This window comes from Pistacia vera, unplaced genomic scaffold (assembly GCF_008641045.1).
Source record: "Pistacia vera cultivar Batoury unplaced genomic scaffold, PisVer_v2 Contig1021, whole genome shotgun sequence".
NCBI classification, from domain to species: domain Eukaryota; kingdom Viridiplantae; phylum Streptophyta; class Magnoliopsida; order Sapindales; family Anacardiaceae; genus Pistacia; species Pistacia vera.
In genome coordinates this window covers 198,768-217,634 of record NW_022195052.1, presented here as the reverse complement: position 1 = coordinate 217,634, position 18,867 = coordinate 198,768, and the positions used below count along the sequence as shown (strand labels likewise).

The 18,867-nt window shown below is 32.4% G+C and overlaps 1 protein-coding gene across 1 annotated transcript; it reads right to left on the bottom strand.

The window, feature by feature from the left end:
* Positions 1–6,468: 6,468 nt before the first annotated feature.
* LOC116122194 lies at positions 6,469–16,971 on the bottom strand. The gene is made up of 4 exons (XM_031408101.1): positions 16,578–16,971; positions 14,374–14,412; positions 6,770–6,854; positions 6,469–6,675 (listed from the first exon to the last, which is right to left on the bottom strand). The coding sequence occupies exons 1-4, from the start codon at positions 16,947–16,949 to the stop codon at positions 6,593–6,595; spliced, it is 579 nt and encodes a 192-aa protein (XP_031263961.1). The 5' UTR covers positions 16,950–16,971; the 3' UTR covers positions 6,469–6,592.
* Between the last annotated feature and the right edge of the window lie 1,896 nt (positions 16,972–18,867).

Sequence of the window (18,867 nt, the reverse complement as noted above, 5' to 3'; positions counted from 1 at the left end):
ATTCAAAAATTTAAAGTGTTGTTAGGAGACTAACTAACTCCTCTTTTAAGTAGTGGCTGAAACACGGAAAGACTTGTGTGTATTGAAAAGATATATGGATGAGAACTTTTAAGAGACGAATCCACCAAAGTTTCTTTATAAAGCATTTAATAGATACATCAAAGTGAGATTAATGTGTGTGGATGGTCCATCCAGAAGCAAACACATTTCAGATATTTTCTTTCTCCCAGCAAATATAGTCCACATTTTATGTAGAAGATGAGCTGTTATGGGACCCCAAATTTGAATACTGCCATGAGCCCTTTTGGTGTTCACTCTTGTTTCTGATTCTTTCCTTTTTGCTCTTTTCTTTTTGATGGAAAGCACTTGTCTAATTTCAGATATGTTAAAACCTAAAAACATTTATCAAAGTTTGTTCAGGATTTGTATGTATCATCAAATTCTACCCATTTCATTTGGCCACATAATTTCATAATTTTTAACTTCCATTATCTGCAAACAGGGGTTTGATTGCAACCTGCACTTGTCGAATATACCTGCCAAAAGCTATCCTTCCCATCTTCCTCGCCACAACTCTCTATCCTGATTGGTGTAAAAGGGGCCCTCTTGAAAATTAAACCATTATAATCACCATTTTGCAAAATAATGAATTCGGAAAAGTGATCAATCTTTATTTCCATTGCACTTATCACATTTCCTGAAGCCAACCCTTTTCAGGTTAGGACTAGAAAACTTAACACAAACATGCAAATTCCAAGGGAACCTAACAAATCTGCCAAATGTACTCCTTTGGTTGGGGAAAAATCCATAAAGACCTTGTTTGGTCACATTGTGACCTAATTTTCAGTTAGTGAATTTCATTTTGACCTCGAAGAGTTCAGAAAGCAACAAAGTGGGTTATTTCATCTGGCAAAAGTCTCACCATTAGTGTAATATGTAAAGAGATTGACTAATTACTTTTCCAGTGGCTGAGAATAGCATAGATTGAAGATGGGAGTAAAGAATTTGTTGTCTAATTAAATAGAGAAGTACTAATCTTACAAAGACAAATACAAAGAGGGCATACAAAGACAACCCCTACCCTTGATCTTCATGATTTCTCTCTCTCTCTTTCTCTTTTTTCGTTTTTTCTTTCACTTTGTAATCTTTTTGTATAAGTCTTTGTAAGGATAACATTTTTCAATTAAATAATATAGTGAATTTAGTCAGCTATTTGACCTATGTAATTCCACTATCTGGATATAATAAAATAAGTAAGTTTTGTTTGGCTTAGAAGCACTTCTAGGAAAAAAAAAAAATGGCACTTATCAATGTTGACTTTATTGAGGAAAGTAACAGTGAAATCATTGGGCTCATAGTCAACCTCCCACTATAAAATTAATGAATAAATTAATTATCCATTTTGATAGAGTATACTGTATAGTGCTTTTCATGTTGCTCCAACTTAAAACACCAAAATTATGAAGTGGAGATTTCAAGCAGTCTCTTCTGTTCTATACTATTCCAACAATAACTTTCAAAATACTTATGTAGAATATGCTTTTGAAAACCCAAAACTTAAATTTGCTTTTAACTATTCTTAAGATATCACTTGAATAATAAAAATCTCTACAGATATCTGAAATAATAAACATGAATTGAGCCTTTTGATGTTTTAAAGTTATGAAACAATGTCACTTAATTTAGTGTTGAATTGAGATGATTGGTGTAAGTAAAAACAGGGAGCAATAAAAGTCAAAAAAGGAAAACCCCAAATGTTAAGTAAAGAGTCACTTTTATTTAAGAAATGTATGGGTGAGAGTGAGACACCTGTATGGCAACAAAGAAAGACGATGACCAAAAAGAAAATGTATATGTTTTTCATAATCTAAAACAAAAAAGCTTTTTCTTTTTCTTCCAACAAAAAGATGGAAGTGTATTTAATGGTTAATGATGGGGACTGATGAGATTTATATATTTATTTACAAATATCAATTATATAGTCATAAAAATAATTATTATTACGTCTTGAATTCATGATTATTATGACCAGAATTTTGTATAAGCGACTCTCAATAGGATGGACACCAGTGCCTCTAAAAATAACCGATATCTAATAAATATAATAACTATGGGATATTAATTTAATTACAATAGGCTAACTTCTAAAGTATGGTATAATTTTATAAAATTTTATTCTCTATATTCTTTTAGTATGTATAAAATTCAAGCTTTAGATTAAATTAAAAACAATTAAGTTTTATTTCATATCAAAATTACTAAAAGAAAAAGGAATAATTTTAATATTAAAATGCTTTTTATTATTTATAATCGACCATTCTAGATTTCGATTCTTGGTTTTACCTAGGGATGGGCACGGGCTGGGAATCCCTATTCCTCGTCCCCGATATCTACTCCCATGATCGTCCCCAACCTGTCCACGCTGGCAGGGACAAGTCTCATGACCGTCCTCAACCCGTGGGGGTAGAATCACTCTCATCCTCGGGCCGATGAACAGAGCTTTGCGGAGAAATTCGCCACGCTGGGATCTCCCCCCCCAACATAATTNAAGATATCACTTGAATAATAAAAATCTCTACAGATATCTGAAATAATAAACATGAATTGACCCTTTTGATGTTTTAAAGTTATGAAACAATGTCACTTAATTTAGTGTTGAATTGAGATGATTGGTGTAAGTAAAAACAGGGAGCAATAAAAGTCAAAAAAGGAAAACCCCAAATGTTAAGCAAGGAGTCACTTTTATTTAAGAAATGTATGGGTGAGAGTGAGACACCTGTATGGCAACAAAGAAAGACGATGACCAAAAAGAAAATGTATATGTTTTTCATAATCTAAAACAAAAAAGCTTTTTCTTTTTCTTCCAACAAAAAGATGGAAGTGTATTTAATGGTTAATGATGGGGACTGATGAGATTTATATATTTATTTACAAATATCAATTATATAGTCATAAAAATAATTATTATTACGTCTTGAATTCATGATTATTATGACCAGAATTTTGTATAAGCGACTCTCAATAGGATGGACACCAGTGCCTCTAAAAATAACCGATATCTAATAAATATAATAACTATGGGATATTAATTTAATTACAATAGGCTAACTTCTAAAGTATGGTATAATTTAATAAAATTTTATTCTCTATATTCTTTTAGTATATATAAAATTCAAGCTTTAGATTAAATTAAAAACAATTAAGCTTTATTTCATATCAAAATTACTAAAAGAAAAAGGAATAATTTTAATATTAAAATGCTTTTTATTATTTATAGTCGACCATTCTAGAATTCGATTCTTGGTTTTACCTAGGGATGGGCACGGGCTGGGAATCCCTATTCCTCGTCCCCGATATCTACTCCCATGATCGTCCCCAACCTGTCCACGCTGGCAGGGACAAGTCTCATGACCGTCCTCAACCCGTGGGGGTAGAATCACTCTCATCCTCGGGCCGATGAACAGAGCTTTGCGGAGAAATTCGCCACGCTGGGATCTCCCCCCCCAACATAATTAAATATATCTATATCTAATCTTAACATAATTTATTAGGTAAATTGATTAATTATTCAATTGTATGGAGACTTAGACTTAGTTAGTCCTGTTAATTAATTAATTTTTCACAAAATTAATATAATTAAATTCAACCTTAACATAATTTGCTAGTAAATTAATGAATTAATTCATAAAACACTATCTCTACTACAACTAATAAAATTAGTCCATCTGTGAAAGGGACAAATTCCATTATCTAAGTTCCCAACATTGATTAAGTTTAACATCATATTTAATAGACCGATTAATTAATTACAGGAATAATTGAATTTGTGTAATTTGTAAGTCGTTAAGCAATTGTGTATATTCTTATATTGGTTTGGTAAGTTGTAATAATCTAATCAAATTATTTTTGGGTCACGTATTATTATTTTATGAAATGCACAAAGTAATAATACATATATTTAATTATTAGACTCTCTCGTTTAAATTATTTTTTCTATAAATTTAATACAAATATTAGAAAGTATTATAAAAGTAAATATCATAAATTTAGATTCATTACTTAAAACTATGTTTTAAACTCTAATTTTATATACAATCTCGTAATTATAAAAGTAAGCGGGGCTCCACGGGGGCAAGGTTGATAGGCCAAGGCAGGGAATGCACAATCCCCTCCCCCGAATTGTCCCTGAGAGCAGGGATTTTTTTAGGATCGTCCCCGACCCTATCCTCGATATTTCTGGGGATTCCTCGCCCCATTTGGGTCGAGTCAAGCTGGATCTCCGCGAGGCCAAGGCAAATGCCCATCCCTAGTTTTACCCCTGATCTTCACAATAATAAATAAATATCAGAGGAAAAATGAATTAGACAATTCATCTTATTCTTAGAATATTATCTCTTCCTATAACTATAATCAAGAGAGGATCATTAATTAATAAGTAATACTACACCTACAACCTCTTCTCACAAACTTCCTCTCACAACTTTAACATGATAGTTCGCAATTGGTTATTTGTAATTTATCAGATAAGACTCAATCGTGACCTATTACGAGTTGATCAATTGCAAGCTGTCACGTCAGAGTTGTGAGAAGAAATTTGTGAAAAGAGGTTGTAAGTGTAATATTTTTCTTAATTATACCCCATTCTAGAATCATAATCAAAGGACGATTCTTACTAAAACAAACATATTTTGCATACAGGCTCAGACTCATCCCATAGATTTTGGTACCATGGATATGGTCAATCATTCCTAATCAAATCAAAATTTCAACATCGCTCTGTCAATAGGCAAATCCAAACTAGCAGCATCCATGGCAATGTAACAACAGTTCAATATAACCCAAGATGGATGGTTCTTTCACATTCTGGAGCTTGCATTGCAATGTCATATGCATTTAGCGAACAAGGAAACTCCAGATCAAATCCGCCAAGCAAGAATTTGAATGTCGCCAAGAGAATCATGTAGACACCACAAAAGGATCTCAATTACTCTAATAAGGATACAAACATGGACGGACCCAAGAATTAATTTTAAAGGAGATAAATTCAAAATAATATATTGTAAAATAGAAGAAAAGTTGATGAGTAGGGTCATATATAAAAACATTAATACAAATATAATCTAAGGAAAAAAACAAAAATTGAGTGGGTTCACCAGCCCCTACTTATGAGCATGTGAGTCCGTCCCCGGATATAAATAGGCGTTTATAATTACGGAACTAAGCATTAAACTTGCAAGTGATTGAAGTAAAAGTACATGCAATCCAAGCCAACAAGAATCAGTATGAATATTATGAAGAGGTTTAGCAAAAGGAGTGGACAAAGGCACAAGATCAAGGGGCAAGGCAAAAGAAGTGCCATGGTTCTTTATTTTTTATATCATCATCAGTTCTTCCAGTTGTCTTCTATATCATTCTCCAGTTCTTCCTAAGGGAATGTAAGACTGTAATGGACTTGCCTTAGATTCTTCAAAAGCTTACTTAAAAGAAGCGCTTACTTGTGAATCAAGAAAGATTAGATCTTGTTGAGCATGAGAACTGCTGCATAGGCACAACATATTTGATACTAATGAACATATACGTTTATATGGCAGTGTATCAATACAACTTAAATAGGAAAACCAAATCAACAAGGGAAACAGAATAAACCAAATACAAACATCCTTAAAACATATTACTAATACTAATAAATAAGTATCATATTCAAGAATATTTGTTTAAATCCAATGTTTCAAAACTCGGTCGGGCCTGGTCGGTTGAACTAGTTCAACCTAGACCCAAGGCCTTCACTAGTTCATATTACAAATTTTCTTATTCATTCAAAACCTTAGAAATTGGGACATCAATTCATGAACAATTGAAGATGGGGATGTTGGAGCTTTTGAAGATGAATGGTTGGTGAGTGGAAGGATGACGACGGAGGTGATTTATAGTGAGTGAATCAACTGGAAATCACAAAACTAAGCCTCTAGAAGAAGTCCGCTGTTGCTAGCGAATGGGGGAGGGGTGATGTGAATTTTGGTTAAGAGACTAAAGGGAGTGTTTTCTTGGTGATGAAGAGTGTTGTCGTCACTGGAAACCGACCCTATTTGCCAACACTGACGATGGTGTTTGGGATGTTTTTACAAGATTCCAAACTTATAAGGACTTATAGGAACTTTTAAGGGTATTTTTGTTAGATTTCAAACCTTTGGACATTTGTTTAACCAGTGGGTCAAACCGGTTAAACTGGTCAACCCAGACCCGACCACTTTGCCGAATTTCACTCCAAGTTGGGTGTTAAAACATTGTTTAAATCAACTAATGTAATATAATTTAACTCGTTCTATCTAGAATGCGTGCAGTCCATAGTTTACTGGTGGGAAGTTTTATGATCACTTGCCTTTCCTTCAGAAAAGAAAATTAACAACCAATAATGGTGAGAAGATCGGAGAGATCACTCACTAAGCCTCAGAAAGTAACAGATCTACGTTTGCTATAATTTGATGTAGAAGTTGTGCGCACACAATTATAATCAATTGAATACACAAAAATTCCTTAATTTCCTAATTCCATCTTAAATCTATTTAAAAGAAGTTACTACAGCTGAAATTTGTCATTGAATTCTACAACCTCCCGTGTCTTGTCCACGACGAACATTGCCATAGGCTGACAGTTCAATAAGATCCATGTCACGACCTGAACCATCAAACCAATAATTGACAAGTTATAAATTGAGTTCGATTATTTTGTATGAGGACGTCACGCAATAACTTATAAGATTTGGAATTACCTGCAACCCGGCAATAAGAACTTTTTTGAATCAGCTCAGCTCTGGATAATTCAGTTCGATTTCCCTTTGATCTATTAACTGTTGCCTGCACTCATTGTGACAAAAGTTAACTCAAAAATCTTTTTTTTTAAAAATTTAGTGGCTTACAACCATTCAACAGTTCAAATTCTAATTTTATTTAAATAAATTACACATAATCGTAATAATATTTAATTGTAACAGAACATTGACATTTTATTTCAATTGCTAACTACTGATGCTGGAAAACAGACCCAAATCCTTGCTAATAGGAGATCCTCTGGTCAGTGATTGATGCTCAAGCGGTTCCTTATCACTGTTCAAATCCAGTGGAGGAAGGAATCAGAAATTGCGTGCAGGAACCCTTAACACGGAATGTTAATGGTCCCTTCTCCGATTCCATGTCTTCCTGGTGTTCCTTGGCCTATCCATGGAAGCAGCAGTGCCCCCACCTGCCTTTTGTCCTTCAGGATATCTATGTCATTCTATCCAGCGCCATTTTGGAACTGTGGGGTCCTGGGGACTTGGAACATTCCTTGGTTGTCACCCCAATCTTCTTCAAACCAGAAAGCTCCAAGCTGTAGTCCTAATTCCCCCACTTTGGGGAAAGCATTCAAGGGAGTCAGACATGCATAAACCAGATGTATGGAGCAAGAGGAACCATCAAAACAGAAGAACGGATGTTTATGGTTCCAAAAACATTAAGAGTTGATGATCCAAGTGAAGCTGCAAAGAGTTCAATATGGGTAACGCTTGGAATTAAAAATGAATCCATCACTGGTGGGGGCTATCAAGGGCTTGCAACCAAAGAGTGATGAAAAAGTCACATGGCTGAAACTCCCAGTATTGCGGGCAAATCCTGCAGCCTTGGCTAGATCATTAAACTTCCATGAAAGGTCTTGAAACAGGCTTCTTATTTTAGGCGAATTCAACTGTTAGAGTGACTTTGAATCTCTTACTGTGATCCTTTATGTATCATTTTGATTACTAGTCTCATCAGTCATCGCATACAAGCTAATTGACAAAAACGAAGAGCAGAGAGGGATATCTGGTTTTCACTGGATAGAGAGAAGCTCTAGGGGGAACTAATAGTCTTCTTGTAACAATATGCACAGGTGCCTTTTGATGTACTTAGTTTGCTGAGTTGTGTTTATGTACATATCTTATTTCGTATCTGTGGAATACAGTATTAGAGTTGCAGAAAAAATCTTTTACACACCATAATCTGAGGCACCGCACTGAGCTAATAATTAATTATAAACTTTGAAAATGGGTCACTTCCCTATTTTCTCTGTACCGTGTATCTGCTAAAACTTAAAAGAGACACAGTTGCAAAAGCAAGAAAAATTCATAACCGAAGAAGATTTGTACTGTAAAAGGATGCAAAAGAGCAAATGGTATGATTGGGGATGCCAGGCAGAAGAGGTTATTTGACAACTACGCATAATAACTTGACTATTGTGGGGTTAAGTAAATATGAGACAGTTCCTATAAAAATTGAAATTTTCTAGTCCTTCTGTGAATATAATCTTCAGTATAATTCATAAAAAAAGGTCAAGTAGCTTTCTTTTCAGGCTCATGGAATCTACACAACTTGCAAAAAAATATAAAGGAAAAAGAATGTAATTCAGTGAAAAGTGTTCCATATATTCCGGTGTTCCTTCCCTCTCTTTCTTTAATTATTGATTTTACTAAATAAATGTCTATTTATCTAATAACACTAAATTTGGGAGATTCAGAAATTAAAGTGTTGTAGGAGACTAACTAACTCCTCTTAAGCAGTGGCTGAAAAACGGAAAGAGTATTGAAAAGATATATGGTTGGAACTTTTAAGAGATGAATCCACCAAAGTTTCTTATAAAGCATAATAGATACATACAAGTGAGATTAAGTGTGTGGATGGTCCATCCAGAAGCAAAAAACATTTCAGATATTTTCTTTCTCCAGCAAATATAGTCCACATTTTATGTAGAAGATGCTGTTAGGGACCCCAAATTTGAATACTGCCATGAGCCCTTTTGGTGTTACTCTTGTTTCTGATTCTTTCCTTTTTGCTCTTTCTTTTTGATGGAAAGCACTTGTTAATTTAGATATGTTTAAAACCTAAAAACATTTATCAAAGTTTGTTCAGGATTTGTATGTATCATCAAATTCTACCATTCATTTGGCCACATAATTTCACAATTTTTAACTTCCATATCTGCAAACAGGGGTTTGATTGCAACCTGCACTTGTCGAATATACCTGCCAAAGCTATCCTTCCCATCTTCCTCGCCACAACTCTCTATCCTGATTGGTGTAAAAGGGGCCCTCTTGAAAATTAAAAACATTATAATACCATTTTGCAAAATAATGAATTCGGAAAGTGATTTTTTTTCATCTATTCATTGCACATCACTTTCCTGAAGCCAACCCTTTTCAGGTTAGGACTAGAAAACTACACAAACATGCAAATTCCAAGGGAACCTAACAAATCTGCCAAATGTACTCCTTTGGTTGGGGAAATCCATAAAGACCTGTTTGGTCACATTGTGACCTAATTTTCAGTTAGTGAATTTCATTTTGACCTCGAAGAGTTCAGAAAGCAACAAAGTGGTTATTTCATCTGGCAAAAGTCTCACCATTAGTGTAATATGAAAGAGATTGACTGATTACTTTCCAGTGGCTGAGAATGCATAGATTGAAGATGGGAGTAAAGATTTGGTGTATAAATAAATAATTAGTGAGTTTAGTCAGCTATTGACCTATGTAATTCCACTATCTGGATATATAAAATAAGTAGTTTGTTTGGCTTAGAAGCACTTCTAGGAAAAAAAAAAATGGCACTTATCCATGTTGACTTTGTTGAGGAAAGTAACAGTGAAATCATTGGGCTCATAGTCAACCTCCACTATAAATAATTAATAAAATAATTATCCATTTTGATAGAGTATACTGTATAGTGCTTTTCATGTTGCTCCAACTTAAAACACCAAAATATGAGAGTGGAGATTTCAAGCAGTCTCTTCTGTTCTATACTATTTCAACATAACTTTCAAAATACTTATGTAGAATATGCTTTTGAAAACCCAAAACTTAAATTTGCTTTTAACTATTCTTAAGATATCACTTGAATAATAAAAATCTCTACAGATATCTGAAATAATAAACATGAATTGAGCCTTTTGTGTTTTAAAGTTATGAAACATGTCACTTAATTAGTGTTGAATTGAGATGATTGGTGAAGTAAAAACAGGGAGAATAAAGTCAAAAAAGGAAAACCCCAAATGGTAAGTAAAGAGTCAATTTATTTAAGAAATGTAGGGTGAGAGTGAGGCACCTGTATGGCAACAAGAAAGAAAGACGATGACCAAAAGAAATGTAATGTTTTTCATAATCTAAAACAAAAAAGCTTTTTTTTTCTTCAACAAAAAGAGGAAGTGTATTAATGGTTAATGATGGGAGATGAGAGATTTATATATTTATTTACAAATATCAATATATAGTCATAAAAAATTATTATTACGTCTTGAATTCATGATTATTATGACAATTTTGTATAAGCGACTCTACATAGGATGGACACCATGCCTCTAAAAATAACCGATATCTAATAAATAAATAACTATGGGATATTAATTTAATTACAATAGGCTAACTTCTAAAGTATGGTAAATTTAATAAAATTTTATTCTTATATTCTTTTAGATATATAAAATTAAGCTTTAGATTAAATTAAAAACAATTAAGTTATTTCATATCAAAATTACTAAAAGAAAAGGAATAATTTTAATATTAAAATGCTTTTATATTTATAGTCGACCATTCTAGAATTCGATTCTTGGTTTTACCTAGGGATGGGCACGGGCTGGGAATCCAATCCTCGTCCCCGATACTCCCCATGACGTCCCCAACCTGTCACGCTGGCAGGGACAAGTCTCATGACCGTCCCAACCCGTGGGGGTAGAATCACTCTCATCCTCGGGCCGATGAACAGAGCTTTTGCGGAGAAATTCGCCACGCTGGGATCTCCCCCCCCAACATAATTAAATATATCTATATCTAATCTTAACATAATTTATTAGGTAAATTGATTAATTATTCAATTGTATGGAGACTTAGACTTAGGTAGTCCTGTTAATTAATTATTTTCACAAAATTAATAAATAAATTAACCTTAACATAATTTGCTAGTAAATTAATGAATTAATTATAAAACACTATCTCACTACAACTAATAAAATTAGTCCATTGTGAAAGGGACAAATTCCATATCAAGTTCCCAACATTGATTAAGTTAACATCATATTTTATAGAGATTAATTAATTACAGGAATAAATGAATTTGTGTAATTTGTAAGTCTTAAGCAATTGTGTATATTTATATTGGTTTGGTAAGTTGTAATAATCTAATCAAATTATTTTGGGTCAGTATTATTATTTGTAGAATGCACAAGTAATAATACATATATTTAATTATTAGACTCTCCGTTTAAATTATTTTTTCTATAAATTTAATACAAATATTAGAAAGTATTTAAAAGTAAATATCATAAATTTAGATTCATACTTAAAACATGTTTAAACTCTTAATTTATATATAACTCGAATTATAAAAGAGTAAGCGGGGCTCCACGGGGCAAGTTGATAGGCCAAGGCAGGGAATGCACAATCCCCTCCCCCGAATTGCCTGGGCAGGGATTTTTTTAGGATGTCCCGACCCTATCCTCGATTTTCTGGGGATTCCCGCCCCATTTGGGCGGGTCAAGCTGGATCTCCGCGAGGCCAGGCAAATGCCATCCCTATGTTTACCCCTGATCTTCACAATATAAATAAATATCAGAGGAAAAATGAATGGACAATTCATCTTATTCTTAGAATATTATCTCTTCCTATAATTAATCAAGGAGGATCATTAATTAATAAGTAATACTACACTACAACTCTTTCTCACAAAATTCCTCTCACAACTTAACATGATAGTTCGCATTGTTAGTAATTATCAGGAGACTCAATCGTAACCTATTACGAGTTGATCAATTGCAAGCTACCACGTCGGAGTTGTGAGAGGAAAAAAAAACTTTTTGAGTTTTATGCTTGTTAGCCAATCAAGATTTTCCACTCTTCTTACCTTGAAAGGTCCTTTAGCTTTGAGGGATAGATTCCTTTCATCTCTACACTATTAGCTTATCAGAAAATGTTAATTCTTTCTCTCTCACTCCTCTTGATTCAAGATTTTGTTAATATTTCTGATCATAGTCTAATTTTCTAGAAACTCTGTTAATTTAAGCATAGCCTTGATTGTGTCATAACTTCTGTGGTGTTTCCAAATTGAATTATAGCATTGGAAGTGTCAATAAAATGTCTATATCTTTACAAAGTACAGAAAAAGATTGAAAAAGAATTCAGAATTTTGTAATGCATCTTTTTTTGGACTTGTTCTTTGCTGTTCATATCATGCCAATTAACCTAAATTACTAATGGAAAACAAACTATGTTAAACTCCAGGATTCTTCAGGAGGGAAAGCCACTGAGACCACACAACCAGATGGGACTCCACCTCCAAGTGTAGATGAATCAACGGATCCTGAAGTATTACCGGACAGTAATGTAAACCCCAAAACACCTTCCATAGATGAAGAAACTGCGAAATCAAAGTCTTCCAGGACTGAGAAAGTTCAGAATGACGCTTCCAATTCACAAGAGAAGACCCTCAAGAAGCCAGATAAAATTCTTCCATGCCCTCGATGCAATAGTATGGACACCAAATTCTGCTATTACAACAATTACAATATTAATCAACCTCGCCATTTCTGCAAAGCTTGCCAACGATACTGGACTGCAGGCGGTACCATGAGAAATGTGCCAGTGGGAGCTGGGCGTCGCAAGAACAAGAACTCTGCCTCACAGTATCGTCACATCACCATTTCTGAAGCACTTCAAGCAGCCCGTATTGATGCTCCAAATGGAATACACCACCCTAATTTTAAAAGCAATGGCAGAGTCCTCAGCTTTGGCCTAGACGCGCCAATTTGTGATTCCATGGCTTCTGTATTGAATCTTGCAGAGAAAAAGGTATTGAATGGTACACGAAATGGTGTTCATAGTTTTGAAGAACAAGAAATTCCAGTTCCTTGCAGAGCTGGAGAAAATGGTNAACGTCAGGAACCTGTGGAAGCCCGAATGAAGAATCCGGAAGACGACCATGAACAACTCGAGATTTCAGAAGATCTTGAGACTGAAGGGGGATATAAGATGTTGTTGATGATGAAATTAAGGTTAGCGACAATGATCACTTCAATGATTATTTTGATGATCATGATGAACTACCACAATTTGATGATGAAATCTTTGAAGAAGAATCAATGCCTGAAGAAAAATCAATTCCTGAAGAAAAAAATTGCTTTGAAGTACACATGAATGATTTTGAAAGAAATTCTTTTGTCATCAATTTTTGTGAAGTCATGCATGATCACTCAAACAAGATAAAGTTGAAGGAGATTTTGCTTCAAACAGTTGGAATTGAAAAATCAATCTAGTATAAATAGGACAACAGTAGTCAATCATCTCAACTTTATTTTGTCAACAATTGTTTGAAGCAAAATCTCCTTCAACTTTATCTTGTAGGAGTGCTCATGCACGTCTTCACAAAAATTGATGACAAAAGAATTTCTTTCAAAATCATCCATGCGTACTTCAAAGCAATTTTCTTCTTCAGGAATTGATTCTTCTTCAAAGATTTCATCATCAAATTGTGGCGGTTCATCATGATCATTAAAATAATCATTGAAGTGATCATTGTCGCTAACCTCAATTTCATCATCAACAACATCTAATACTCTTCTTTAGTCTCAAGATCTTCTGATATCTCGAGTTGTTTGTGGTCACCTTCCGGATTCTCCATTCGGGCTTCCATAGGTTCCCGACGTTGCAAGGCTTGTACAGCCTACATCAAGTCCTCAATCATCCTCTGCATCTTAGCCAACTCAGTTTGTTGAGATTGATTACCTCTACCTCGATCTCTGCCTCTACCAACCATAGTTTAGAAACAAAAAAAATCCTAGAGTAATTTAGGATTTTTTGTGCTTTGATACCACTTGACGTAGCAAAAGCGTTGTAGGGCGGTTAGATCTCAAGAATTAGGGCTAGAATAGGGTGTTTGTGGTTGGAACAATAGAACATAGCTAAAGAAAACCTTAGAATTAAAATTTTGAGTTAAAGAAAAGATACAATAAAGAAAACCTTAGAATTAAAATTCTGAATTAAAGAAAAGATACAGTACACAAACTGACTACTGTTATCCTATTTATACTAGAATTATCCTTAACTAACTAGAAAAAGAATAATCCTATTAATTGAAACAAACCTTATTCTAATATGGAAAACTCCTAAAACAAGAAATTGAATCTAATTAGGAATACTATAACAAAATAAGAAAATTTAAACAACAAAACCTAAATATAAGGAAAGAGGTGGAAAATAATAAAATCCTTTTTCCTAAAGAATTGAAATAATATATTATCTGCATCAGATGCTCAAGAAATGTTATAAAAGTACAACCTTAAGTGTCATAATTATTGACAACAAAAAGAAAAAAAAGTTCATACTTGTAAAACCTGACAATTTTCCAGCGTGCTTTTCCCCCCCTGAAATATTATTAGTAAAATCAGGTCTCCAGTAGCAGTTTCGGAAAAAAAAAAAATTAGAGATTATACATTTATTGCAACCACAACAAAAATAAAGACTCCAAATTTATAGGTTAGAAAGGTGGAGCAAATTATTTACAAGATTTAAGACTAAAGCTATAAATAGCAAATGTCAAGGATTGAATTTGCTAAAAGAGAAAACAGGCATCTATAACAATCCTGCGAAGACAGATGTTCAATCGATCAGACAATCCAAGTGAATTCAAGATACAAAAAACGTAAAAAGTATAGTTAAGAGAGCATATCTATACCTGCCCAAAAAGAAATTAAAAAATTTAAATTCAGTTCCTTTGATCCATTCCTTAAAGGAAAATGGTTCTTTAGCTTAAAGTTTCCCAAAAACCAAAACAATTGCACATCAACATGATCAGCCGAACTAAGAATTGGCAACGTGTTAAAATAGGTTCTACATACATGAACAATTTGATTCAAGCAATTACTCAGGCCCAACGGATGACAGAAAAAGGCTTAATTTATGAATAAATCAATCATGGTCTGGTAACAGAAAAAACAAATCAATTCTTAACTTCAGATATATTCTATCTCAATCCTTCCGTCCACCCAAAACTCCATGTCAAGGCTTTTGTCACTCATTCCTTCTCATATCTTCATGTATATTACAGCATTTAACTTTTTCTTCCCCTCTTTGGATAGAAACCATCTCAAGATTGATGAATTAATTATCATCAACAATTAGAGCACATAAGTACCATCAAATAAACAGTCATCCTAACCCTAGAATGTTTCTACCAATGAGAGTACAAACCCTTGGATTATTTAAGAATGAATTGATCTCTAACCAAATGCATCTTCTAACACCACCCTTGGAGAGGGTGCGAATGCAGTGAATTTAGGTCAAAAGGCACAAAAATATGCAGGCATGAAATCTGCAACGAATTTGTTTTATAAGAAAATGACTATAAAAATGATTAACCAAAACTGGCATTCAAGGGGGTACAAAAGTCCTAGCATACCATACCATTTTGTAAGCATTAGTTAACACTTGCCCTCCAAATCATTTTGCAAGCATTAGTTTTCACTTGCAGTCCAAATTATTTTGCAAGCTTGAGTTATTATTTGAACTGAAACAGCCAGTTATTAGGAGCCATAATCCAAATTCCTATTTACTCTCAATATCACTATTGTAATGCATAGTATTATTAGTATTACTGAGTCCCTTTCAATCTAATCATCTACCACACTTCTCACCAACAGATTAGCACTTCAACTCATCCCCCATCTCATGCAGCCCAAGCTAGACTTTCTCCTATCTACTAGTCCGTCTAATTCTGAAAAAAATGATAGTCACATTGTGCCTCTAACCAGTATTATCACTTGAGTCTCACAGGAATCATTCCTCAAACTAAAATCTTCACTATAGAAAGAGAGAACCTGAAGACATCATCCAGCCGAACCAAATAGCAAACATACACAATTGAGGGAAAAAAATTAATCCTCTCACAGTTGAAAGCAGGATGCATTCCCTAATTATGCCTTATCCTCTTATTTCATCCTCCAATCTAAGTAGCATGATTGGCAGAGGAATGGAATGTGACTATTTGCACGACTGGTCTTAATGTGTGATCTAAAGGAGGCGACAAAAATAAATTTAGATTATGCATTGAAAATTGTTTGTCATTTGTAAATAATTTGCATTGATTATAAGAAAAGAAAAAAGTTTTCTCCCTTATATAATTGGTATGAGCAATAAAATAATAAACAGTATAATGTAACTTCCAAACATAAAGAAATTGAATTCTATTTTAGCTAAAGGACAGATTTTTAATATACACACTAACCTACACCCGGGAATCCACCATCTAAATTGACATATATCTCCACATTTTTAGTTTCCTCTTCTTTTTACTCTTAATACACATTCAAAGTAGCTCAGCTCATATATTTCTAAAACTAATCAAACACCCCAAAACAATATCTTCAAATTCTTTTAACATCTAGAGTGAACTTAAATAAGAATAATAAGAGACAACAGAAAGGCGCCTCATTTTGTTTAATCAAAATTTAAGCAACCCTCTTCACAAAAATCAAACCAGCAATACCTACATTAAGAGAAAATCTTCTTGAAAAAAATATATAAAAAGTACCTTGGAGTAAGGCAAAATATGATCGTAATCATGGCACAAACAACCGGGACAGCCCACAAGCTTTCTAAAAACAATGTTACCGAGAGCGTCTCTCCGCCAGCGATCTGGGTCTCGTCCTCTGACCTTCTCCGCCTTTTCCCAGCACTGTTGCTTCACGCTGTACGGGAAACTCCTAGGATTTGCGCTCGAATCTGGAGATGAAATTTGAAGGTTTCTAAAGAAAGTTGTAGTTTCTTCCGCAGTCAGGAGTTCACTATCCAGAACAGAGGCAGAGGGTGTGGTGGTGGAGGTGGTTTGGGTCCGTCTTCTCGGCGGAGACGACGGTCGCATTGTCGTTGCTGTTCTTGTTTTTTTATCTTTGTTTGCTCTCATTTTGAGTTGGGAACTTCAGTGGATAAAGTTTCGGTCAATTTTTAGTATATATTAATATATTTAAAATTGATAAATAAAATATATTTATTTCCAAGTGTAATGTAAATGGGGTGAGCACGGGTACTAGTAGAATCAAAACTTGTGAGTAGAACCGAAACTAGAATTAGAATCAGAATCGGAATCGAAATCAGAACCAAAACCTACCTGAAATCGACACTGTGCGGGTAGATTCCAATTCTATTTTTTTAGAATTGATACTGTGCAATTCTAGTTCCGGTTCCTATATGTGGAGGAACCGGAATTGGAACCAAAAACTGTAAAAAACGAATCTGTAGCGGGTACCTAGCTTGGAACCTACAGCGGGTACCCTGTTTTGGAACTTGGGCTGAAATAAATAACTGTGAAAAATAGGGGTCTATTATTATTTTACAAACAAAAACTTTAAAATGAAAAAATTTAAATTTTTATAATAACCGAATTAAATAAATATACAATTATACTTATTAGATATAAACTACACCATATAAAAAACTTTAATATATTAATATTAAAGTTTTGATTAATTAAGTGTATAATTGAAATACGGACCAATTAAAAGTGTTTTAATGTTATTAAAAGAATTATTTTTAAATATAATAGTATATTTGATTGAATAATAATATAAGATTTAGTTATTTACTTCAATTATCAAATTCTAAGTATATCATTACATTATAGTTGAATGATTACTTAATTAATTATAAGTTTATAACATTACATTAGTAATTTAATACATTACTTAATTAAATAATTAAAAATTTAATTAACTACAACGTTACATTATAGATTTATGGTATAATTACTTAATTAATTATAACATTACATTATAAACAAATGATTACTTAATTAAATAATTATAATATTCTATTATAAATATTAGAACCATGCTTAATTAAATGATTAAAAATTTAATTAATTATAATATTATATTAAGGATTTATAGTATGATTACTCAATTCATTATAACATTACATTATAGTATGATCATATAATTAAATTATTACTTAATTAATTATGACATTATATTATAAACATTAATAATTTACTACATTAGTACAATACTTAATTAAATGATTAGAAATTTAATTAATTATAACATTACATTATAAATTTCTAATATGATTACTTAATTAATTATAACATTACGTAATAAACAAATGATTATTTAATTAAATAATTACTTAATGAATTATAACATTCTATTATAAATATTAGTACAATACTTAATTAAATTATTAGAAATTTAATTAATTATAATGTTACATTAAAGATTTATAGTATGATTACTTAATTCATTAGAACATCACATTATAGTTTGATCACGTAATTAATTATAAAATTATATAATTAATTGATTACTTAATTAATTATGACATTATATTATAAACATTAATAATTTCTCACATTAGCGCAATACTTAATTAAATGATTAGAAATTTAATTAATTATAGCATTTCAAATTATAATATGATTACTTAATTAATTATAATATTACGTTATAACCAAATGATTACTTAATTAATTATAACATTCTATTTAAACATTAGTACAATACTTAATTAAATGATTAGAAATTTAATTAATTATAACATTATATTTTAATTAAATAATTATTTAATTAATTATAACATTACATTATATTATAATCACTTAATTAATTATAACATGTCATAGTTAAATGATTACTTGATTAATTACAAATTTATAACATTACATTATAAATATTAGTAATTTACTACATTAGTACATTACTTAATTGAATGATTAAAATTTTAATTAATTATAACATTACATTATAGATTTATAGTATGATTACTTAATTAATTATAATATTCCATTATAAACATTAGTACAATACTCAATTAAATGATTAGAAATT